The sequence below is a fragment of the Toxotes jaculatrix genome, chromosome 2 (genome assembly GCF_017976425.1).
Source record: "Toxotes jaculatrix isolate fToxJac2 chromosome 2, fToxJac2.pri, whole genome shotgun sequence".
Classification (NCBI taxonomy): domain Eukaryota; kingdom Metazoa; phylum Chordata; class Actinopteri; family Toxotidae; genus Toxotes; species Toxotes jaculatrix.
In genome coordinates, this window is record NC_054395.1 from 547,594 (window position 1) to 557,483 (window position 9,890).

Consider the following 9,890-nt stretch of genomic DNA (forward strand, 5'->3'; position numbering starts at 1 on the left):
TTACTGCCTCATGATTTGTTGTTTAGTGTGTGACTGTAGTATTAAATACTGCCTTTTGACTAGGGAAAAACGCCTTTCTCCTTGTGTTTGTTTGGTTGTCTGTGATAAACTGTGACTTAAAGGATTTTTTCTGGAGTTGGACAAATATCATTCTTAATTTTTTTTTATAAAGTTTTACAGTCTACCTTGATTAAATAGAAAATGAAGCATTTCATACATGAGTGGTTTTGCTTTTGGTAATGTGCATTTTGCTGTTGGTAAAATCTGTTACATTTGCTGAAGTTGGTGTTATTTGTGGGTGCGTATTTATAGTGTTATGGTAATTCTTTGTCTTGAGGAATAAACTATTACTATAATACCATGTATTATAAAAATGTATATAGTATTATAATTACAATCTCTTATTGTTATAAATTATGAGATAGAATTATAAAGTAAATTCTTTGCCCACAGACACACACATCATGACAAGCATAGATGTTTAACGTGTCTGTTATGCTATGAGCATGTTCCTACTATTGACTTGTAACATTTGAGACATTTCTTTTTTTTGCAGATAAGATTGAAGGTTTCCAGTGCTGTCCCAGCTGTTGATCGTCGTTCTCAGAGCAGTATCACCACATCACCCACAAACAAATTTACTACATCATTGTTTCATCACTCTCTCTCTCTGCTGTAATCTGTCCTCACATCTGTGTCACATTTCATTTTATATATTAAGTTAAGCATATTAGGTATAGTTTAGATTTAGGTTAGGTTTTGGTTAGGTTAGTCTATCTAACGTTTGAGAAGCATTTCTCTTGTTTTTTTTTGTCTTGAACTTCTGTCGGCAGGATGCCCAAGAGGTCCAAGAAGTCCGCGGCGGCGAAGCAGCGATGGAGGAAGCTCGACCTGGAGGAGCTGACGTCGTTCGCCCCCCCCCCTGGAGGTACTTACACAGTAGATACGTTTCTGTGTTACAATGACAAATGTCTGCATGAAAATGGCTGTAGAAATGTTACACCTGTTGTTTTCTTCATAAGTGCTGAGTTCAGTATGGAACTGCCATGTCTTTGATGTTACTGTTTCATCAGACGGTGTCCCCCCCGGCCGGAGAGGAGCCTTCCAGAGGGTCAAGGACCAAGAGGACCAAGGAGACCCGCCCCCCCTGCTCCCGAGCTCCAGTCAGCAACGTACGTTACTACCACAACTCACTCTCACACACACACACAGACACAGAGAGACAAGTTTAATGTGCTTACAGTCACACATGTTCTTGTGTTTAAAATGTTCGTATTACTTTTTAAATTTGTGTTATATTTTGTTTGAACGTGTTTGTCTTTATCTTAGCTTTGTTTGATTTTACTATGTTCATTTTATGAGATGTAAAGTCACCTAGAGAGTTTTGAAAGGTGCTTATGATTATTATTATTATTGTATCTGTCATCAGGCGGTTGGATCTTCACCCCCAGCCAAGCCGTTCTGGAGCCCGGGTGATGTGCGTGCCGAAGTTCGTGCACGTGAGTATCTACCTGTTTTATGTCTAAATGATCCGTAAATCTATTCATCATCAATATTAAACTTTTGAAAGTCATTTTCTTTCCTGTACTTTTTTACTGGTAAAAATGAATGATTGTTGACATTTCCTGCTTTGCTTTCCTTCATTCAATTTTACATTTATCTGTCTTGTTCTTTACTAAACAGGCCGCGGTACTGGTTACCGCCATCGGGTGCTGAGGTGGCCAACTTCGAAGCTCACTGGACGGAGCCACAAGTTGGTCATCCCACCGGAGTCTCCTGACAAGAAGGTATTGTTATTATTGTGCAGTTTATGAAGGAAGTAGTTGATCTGGAGGGGGGTAAATGATTTTCATGCTAAAGAAATCTTCTCTGTTGCAGTTCATTCTGATTGTTGGGGACTCCCATCTCCGGTCCATCGCTGACGGGTTCGCCGTGATGCCAGAAGATAAGTATTCTTTTGGTATCATGTCAACCCCTGGGGCTCACGCCGCTGAGCTGCGGACTGAGGTCCTACATGTTGTACTTCCTCGGTCCCCTCATGCTGTCTGTGTTCTAGCCCCTAGTAACAACCTGACTGCCAGCAGGACCATCGACGAGGCGGCCGTCGACTTTGCACGTTTCCTCACTGCTGTGAGGAGCCGCTGGCCGGAGGTAAGCTTTATTTCATGCCTGTTGTATTAGTAGTAGAAGTAGAAGTGCATTGATTAATTAGATTAAATGTATGAGTTTTTAAAAATTAATGTGTTATTATTGTAACGTGTGTGATTTTGAATGAAAATGTAAATTGGTGAGAAACATGTTTTGTTTTGTAAAATTTTGTTTTCTACAGGTCTTTGTGCTGGACTTCCCGCCCCGCCTGAAGGAGGATGAGACGCACCAGGTCCTCCTTCGGCAAGAGTACCACCGCGTGGCAGCTCGTATGGGTGTGTAAAAAATAAATATCATCTCAATAAAGAGAAGAGTAAGAAATGTATTTAAAATGTGTGTGAAAATATAGTAATGAACAAAAAGTCAAAATACATGTGTGCATGTTTTAATGACTGTTATTTCTTTTTCTCCTTTTTATCTTTTTAGGGTTGAGGTACTTCCCTGCGGCGGAGCACTTCCCCCGTACGCGCTTGGAGCTGTGGAGCAGAGACGGCGTAAGTAGTATATCTATGTGTGATAGAAATATTCTAATAATTTCTTGTGTGTTTATGTGAAATATTTAGTCAACAGCAGCTACTTTTTTTTTTTTTTTTACAGTTGAACTTTGTCTGTAAATGGATTTGTATTATTATGTTTGCAGGTCCATCTGTCCGACCGTGAGGGGATGGGGATCCTCACGCAGTTGCTGTGGAGCACCACCGACTGGTTCCTCGAGACACCGCCTCCACCTCCCCGGGTGTCTCCAACACCTTCACCGCCACTTAGGAGATTCTCTCCTAAGCTGGTTGTGAAGGGAGAGGTACGTGCTCCACTGTCTCCTGACCCCTTCCAGTGGAGGGTCGTGGGTCAGAGCAGCAAGGTAAGGTTTTTCTATTATACTATTTTGTGTGTTTATGAGTACATTTTTCTCAACGGGTTCACAGTCGTAATTATAAAAGCGCCTATTTAATCAAAGATGTCATCTAAACTTTACCAGTCGCAGGTTTCCGGCCAGGCCAGCGTGGCTCAGCAGCGGGTGAGTTATTTTTCTAATTATTTTTATATCTACAAGTTAACTGGTGAGTATTTAAACTTTGTGTATTTAACCAGACAAATGTTCATGCGTCTTTGTCTTTTTTTGTGTCTTTCGCAGAAGGAGGAGTCCTTCCTTCCACTGAATCCAAAGTGGTTCAGTGGCATGGCTCTTCGTGCCATGGAGGAAGTGTCTCCTTCTGACCTGTGTGGCGTGGTGGACTGCAAGTCTCCTCCAGCGCGCAAGAAGGTAAATTGTGTGACATCTCTTCTCAGCTGTATTATAAAGTTTCATCTTGTTCCTTACAGTTACTGGTGCTATGTTTTTTTTGACCGTGCAGGTGGCCTCCCCAGCAGCAGCCAGGCGTCGCAGGACCAGGGAGAGACGCCCCCACAGCCGCCAGTCTCCAGTGAACAACGTATGTTACACAACTGGCACACACCGTCAGTGTTTACAGTTGACATTGTGTTTTCATGGAGACATAACTACACTGTCCTCTCTGTCTGAATTTTAATATATTTGTCATCTGTCAACAGCTGGTTGGATTACCTCCAACCGGGGTGTCACGGGGATTGGAGGACGACGCCCCTTCCAGCCCGGTTCCTCTGGCGAGACGGTCCAGGACCATGGACGGACACCCCCCCCGCACCCAAACTTCAGTGACCAACGTATGTCACTTTCTGCCAGAACAGATTCAATCTCACAGAGAACACACAATGTCTTCACTGAGACATGAAGTTTAACATGTTTGTTATCATGTGTCAACAGCTGGTTGGATCACCTCCAGTCAGGTTGTCCTGTGGTTTGGGTGATGCAGCGACCCCCTGCTGTTCTCCGGTTGCGAAGGTAAATATTATTCCTCTTGAATCAAGTCTATAATGTCATTAAAGTCTCTATTTTGCTGAATTATTATTATTTTTCTCAGACGGCCAGGATGAAGACCCCTTCACCCCCTTCACCAGCTGGACCCAGAGCCCGTCGCTCTCCTCGCCCAGCTAAGGTATTTACTCCACAACTGACAAACACAGAACATTTACTGTAAAATCAGCTGTAACTACATAAAACTGCTTCATTTAACATCTGTGATAGCATCATCTTTCTCTGCAGTTCACAGATGCCAGTGAGTTATTGAAATACATTTGGGAAACTTTTCTTGTATCAACTTGGTGCATTGTGTTGCCTCATATATAAATATTAATTGGTGTTATCTCTTATTAAAGACCGTCCAGACGCCATTTCCCTCATCAACCAGCTGGCCCTGGATCATCGATGACGGACTCTCCACCTCTTGTTCCCCAGCTAAAAAAGTAAGAACATTTATATTCGGTTCTATTGTTCATAAAGTTTTTTTGTTTGAGGCAGAGTGTGGTTGATTTTAACTGAAATGAAAAAAAAAGTTCTGTGCCTTTGACTCACATGTAAACAAGATTGGGGAAAAGGTGTGACAAGTCTTAGGGATGTAGGAGGCACAAATGTCTCTTTCAGACTTCGTTCAAGATGACAAGGGGTGACTAGTAATTTGATTAAATCTGCATTAGGTAAAATGCTAATCACATTTGCTGAAACTCATTATGTCATGGTTGTAGCACATGAAACAGGTCATTACTACAATTGTTAATAACTAATAACAATAAATCTAGTAACAAGCGATATAATAATAATGCTATGATAAAATTAATAAGTAAACCTTTATAATAATTATAATTATCCCTATTTCAGGTTATTCAGCCAGTTACTGTGAGTGTTAGGGCCAGTCATAGTCAGAGCGACATGAGGTACAGCGACTTCTCCAGAAACCACCAGTGTACCTGCATGTCCCTGACTTTTCTGGCGTATGAGAACGAGGGCTGTCAGTTTAACACTGCTGCCCTCGATAGGGTGCTGGCAAAGGGAGATTCGCTTTATGTTGGTGTAAAGCGACAGCTCATCCTGGAGAACAGATTCCAGAGTGACCATCTCACTGTGGAAGAATTACCAAAACAAGTCCTGACTGACACGGCAATGTATAATGTCCACATGCCTGAAATTAGGTGTGGACTTGTAAAACCCAGTGGCAACCAGGATTGGTGTCTGCCCCTTGCCACACAATTAGAGTGTCTGTCAGGTGAAGTAAATCTGGCTTTAATTATAGTAAGTCCAGAATGCATTGCAGTTTTCCGTAACCAATCAGGCATGTATGGTGTGTATGATTCACACTCAAGAAACGCGGTGGGCTTACCTCACCACAACGGAACTGCGATTATGAAGACCTTCTCAAAAATCAGTGACTTGGCTGAACACCTGCTCAAACTCTTCGCTAATCGCGGACCTTCTGCCACGTATGAGTTTGTGCCGGTGTCGTTCGAAGCCATTGGTTCTCAAGAGGGCCCTCAGGCATCTCTGGCACAAAATGTATCCAGGACAGCTCTCCCACCAGCACCAGAAGTTCGTAGCGAAGTTTATACTGATGTTTGTAGTGACGTTTGTACTGAAGTTGTCCCTCCATCTGTCAAAGCCTCTAAGAAAGTTCTCCCTCCTGTACCAGAACATGTTCCTAGGGCACCTCTTTCATCAACAAATGTCTCAAAGTTGCCTAAGCAACAGCGACGAAAAGCCATTCGAAAAGCCAGTGTCAGCACAGAGCAACAAGCATCAGTGTCACTTGAGCAAAAAAGAAACAAAAAAGTCCAATATCAAAAAATGAAATATGCCAGGTGTCCAGGATTTAGATTGAAAAAAAATCAAATTGATAAAACTAAATATGCCCAAGATAGTGTTCATCGAAACAAAAAGCAAAAATACTTTACCGAAAAGTACAAGGCAGATCCTGCTTTTCGGACTAAAAAACTGAAATACATGTCAGAGAAATACAAGATGGATCCTGGTGTTAGTACAAGCAAAAGAGTATATATGAGAGCTAGATATGCATCCAACCAGAGGTACAGGCAAATAAAGAAAGAAATGTCTAATACCAGATACTGCTACGATTCAGAATTTAGGCAAAAAATGAAAGAATATTCCAATGCCAGATACCACAAGGATGCAGAATTTAGGCAAAAGAAGAATGAAAAATTTAATGCCAGATACCGCAATGATGTAGGATTTAGATTACGTTTTATTTACCATAAGCAGCAGAGAGCGACGAATTTGGCCACAGATACTATCAGTCGCATCTCTAACAAAATGCATAAAGCTCTTAAAATTAAAAGAAAATACAGACAAATTGTCCCCCACCGTCCCCAGCCCCTGATCGATCCCGTAATGGAAGTAGCCATAGCTTCCTTTCGGGAATCTATTAGACACGGCCCAACTTATATTTGTACAGTTTGTAACCGAGCAATGTTTCCAAATCAGGTCAAAGCATGTAACAGGGGAAAATATAGCAAAAACCTAAAAGTGGCAGCGGCATGCTTGACAGGAAACTTTGTTCATTTTTGTGATAGCGAGTGCTCTTCCCCTTGCACTGTGCCACAAGAGAGACTGTCTGAGTGGATATGCTATACCTGCGACAATCACCTTAGCAGAGGATGCATGCCACCCATGGCAGTCTGCAACAAATTGGCGTTAGCGCCCATCCCCCCAGAATTGGCTGTACTTAATGTACTAGAAAGGCAGTTGATTGCAAAAATCCTGCCTTTTGCAAAGATTGTTGCTCTGCCAAAAGGCCAACAGAGAGCTGTTCACGGAGCCGTTGTTTGCGTTCCATCAGAGGTGGAAGCAACCGTGAACAGTCTGCCAAGGCCTAGGTCTGAAGCGCAGCTGCTTCAGGTAAAACTAAAAAGGCGTATCCAGTACAAAGGATACCAACATTTTTATACTGTTGATATGAAAAATGTGCTTGCTGGCCTGGCTAAATTAAAAGAACAACATTCGGACTATAGGGACATAAATGTTGACGAGATTGTCTCTTTCGACAGTCTGCACGGTGAAGAGGAGAACGTTCCAGAGGCAGACTGGGACATTGATTTAGAAGAGGTATTCAAAAGTGAAAATGAGCCAGAACAGTTAGAGGTTCCTCGTCAGCAAACCACGGCCGCTGACGAAGAACAGGAGGAGCTGAGACCGGGCCTGACACTGGACACTTGCATGCAGCCCCCCGACATTGCACAGGAAATCCTTTCGTATGGCGATGGCATATTTAGTGTTGCACCCGCGCAAGGCAACCAACCGGTCGCTTTTTTCGCTGTACCAAACTTAGAGGCCATGGCCTTTCCTGTGCAGTTTCCGACAGGTGAGAACACATTGGATGAGCGTCGCACCGTCTCCCTGTCCCCGAGCCTGTACTTTAATTGTCGGCTCTTTGCTGCAGATGCGCGCTTTGCAAGTGACCAGAGTTATCTTTTCTTTGCGCAATTTGTTACCGAGACTCACCTCGCGACGAATAGCATGTCAATTCAAATGCGTAAAGGAAAGTCTAAAACCCGTGACGGCCGTACGGTTAATAATCGCATGCTCCAGAATAGGGACGAAGTTGAACGGCTCATTATGGACCAAGATGCGACCAGGTTCATGCAGCCCCTTAGAGGCACTCCAGCGTATTGGCACAAAACCCTTCGAGATGTCCACGCCATGGTTCGTCAAATTGGGAAACCGACATTTTTTGCCACCTTCTCCGCTGCTGAGATGAGATGGCCTGAGGTCATAGAGATCCTCAAAGCTCAGCAGGGCGAACGAGGCGACTTTTCAGACTTAGACTGGAAAGCCAAATGCGATATTTTAAGAAGCAACCCCGTAACAGTGATTAAACTAAATGATGATGTGATTGTTTTATAGGATGATCCAGTGAGAAGACCTCCACAGGACTTCAACAAATCTCTCCACTGAAGACAACAACCAAAAAAAAAAAAAGGGAAGTCATATTTCATTAAATTCTCAACCTTCTCTTCAACTGTTTTCATCATTCTTTGAAACCTGTAACCAATTTGTTTTTTAAATCTTTCAATTATACAAGATACAGAAAGAAGACCTCCAGAAATCTGCAGCAAAAATAAGGTAATATTTCATAAAATTTTAAACTTTCTCTTCAAATGTTTATATCAGTCTTTGAAACCTGTAACTAAATTGTCTTTTAAATCTCTCAATTATACAGACTACAGGAAGATGAAGAACCAGAAGACTGCAGCAAAAATAAGGTATGTAATATTACATGAAATTGTAATTTTCTTTTAAAATGTTTACATGGGTCTTTTAAACTAATTTGTCTTTTAAATCTAACAACAGTGACCCAGGAAGAAGACCTCCAGAGGACTGCAGCAAGTCACTCTTCATTGAAGACATCAAGCCAGCAGCAGAGAAGTAAGGGACATTTAACATTTTATGTTCTATCTTATACTGTCAGTTTAGGTATGTATGTGTAAATACATGCTTGGACAACACTTTCAACCCACCTGACTCAATGAATAATGTTTTTAATATTTTAGGAAGAACAACAGCAGACTCAGGATGAAGAGCTCTACGAAGACGGCCTCCTATGCTCGTCTTTTGTAAAAAGTTCATCTCTTTTGTGAAATGTTTATCAGTTTTTGGAAAAAACAAGTTTATCTTTGTTGTGAAATGTTAGTTTATTACTTTTTGAAAAAAAAATATTAAGTTCATCTGTTCTGAAATGTTAGATTGTTACTTTTTGGAAAAAAACATTTGTGTTGCAAAATGTTAGTTTATCACTTTTTGGAAAAATTAAGTTCATCTTTGTTAAAAAAAAAAAAAAAGGTTACTGTATAGCTTTTTGGAAAAAATAAAATGTTCATCTGTGTTGCAAAATGTCGGTGTATGGCTGTTGAATTGCTAATTATGTTTCAAGTTTATGTTTAGTTTGTGACAAAGACTACAGATGGATACACAGAATGAATGGTAGGAGGTGAAATGAATTCATTGTATCATTGTGGTATCATAGTATTGTATCATAGTATCATAGCATTGGCAATCCTCATTTCCTAATGAAAATGATTGGGACTGGATGAAAAATGAAAAATTCTTTTTTAAACATCTACAGCTCTGCCATACGTAAACCTAGAAACACAATTCAATGTACATGAAGTTCAAATAATCAATGTGGTATTTAACATTTTCACAGCTTTTAGTCATAGGGCACACAGTCAGAGATTTGCACAGACACACAATAGTGACAATACTGTGCTGGACGTAGTCAAAGATTTGCACAGACACACAATAGTGACAATACTGTGCTGTGCGTAGCACAGCACAGTATTGACACTATTGTGTGACATAGCTACATAAAGACACACACACTTACATTGACACAGACACAGACACAGACACACACACAATAGTGTCAATACTGGGTTTTGCGAAGCACACAACATTACTAGCAGTGCAATGCACCACTCTCGCGATTTCCCAAAGGGAAATTGTCTAGTTATTATTATTAGGGCCCGAGCACCGAGTGGTGCGAAGGCCCTATTGTTTTTGTAATGTTTATTATTATTAGGGCCCGAGCACCGAGTGGTGCGAAGGCCCTATTGTTTTTGTAATGTTTATTATTATTATTATTATTATTATTATTATTATTATTATTATTCCTCCCAAACAACTGCATTTTTCAACCCCTTCCCATGCTCTAAAACGCCTGAAATTTTGCACAGTCATCAGGTCTGGTGAAAAATTTGATATTTTGTGGTCGTTGTAAATGGGGGGGGCAAAATGGCTCCGCAGCGCCCCCTTGAAATTTTCAAAACCCCCCTCCCATTGGGCTTAGTTTGTCATAGGTGCATGAAAATTGGTACACATGTTG

General features: G+C 41.3%; 1 protein-coding gene and 2 long non-coding RNA genes across 3 annotated transcripts; all 3 read left to right on the forward strand.

The window, feature by feature from the left end:
- Window positions 1-834: 834 nt before the first annotated feature.
- On the forward strand, window positions 835-3,077 carry LOC121187777. Its single transcript, XM_041047196.1, has 9 exons — window positions 835-939; window positions 1,074-1,172; window positions 1,430-1,499; window positions 1,684-1,787; window positions 1,879-2,151; window positions 2,330-2,423; window positions 2,575-2,642; window positions 2,789-3,007; window positions 3,072-3,077. The coding sequence occupies exons 1-9, from the start codon at window positions 835-837 to the stop codon at window positions 3,075-3,077; spliced, it is 1,038 nt and encodes a 345-aa protein (XP_040903130.1).
- Window positions 3,078-4,091: 1,014 nt separating this feature from the next.
- Window positions 4,092-4,921, forward strand: LOC121193729. Its single transcript, XR_005895314.1, has 3 exons — window positions 4,092-4,160; window positions 4,381-4,467; window positions 4,880-4,921. It is a non-coding gene; the product is annotated as an uncharacterized LOC121193729 (long non-coding RNA).
- Window positions 4,922-8,131: 3,210 nt separating this feature from the next.
- LOC121193712 lies at window positions 8,132-8,614 on the forward strand. Its single transcript, XR_005895310.1, has 3 exons — window positions 8,132-8,271; window positions 8,360-8,434; window positions 8,560-8,614. It is a non-coding gene; the product is annotated as an uncharacterized LOC121193712 (long non-coding RNA).
- The last annotated feature ends 1,276 nt before the right edge of the window (window positions 8,615-9,890 follow it).

What these genes read in the sequence shown, in the direction of transcription:
- LOC121187777 (XM_041047196.1), top strand. Translation starts at nt 835, where the DNA reads ATGCCCAAGAGGTCCAAGAAGTCCGCGGCGGCGAAGCAGCGATGGAGG. An exon ending in CCGCGTGGCAGCTCGTATGG is followed by an intron (nt 2,424 to 2,574) that starts GTGTGTAAAAAA and finishes TTATCTTTTTAG; the next exon opens with GGTTGAGGTACTTCCCTGCG. An exon ending in AGCTGTGGAGCAGAGACGGC is followed by an intron (nt 2,643 to 2,788) that starts GTAAGTAGTATA and finishes TTATGTTTGCAG; the next exon opens with GTCCATCTGTCCGACCGTGA.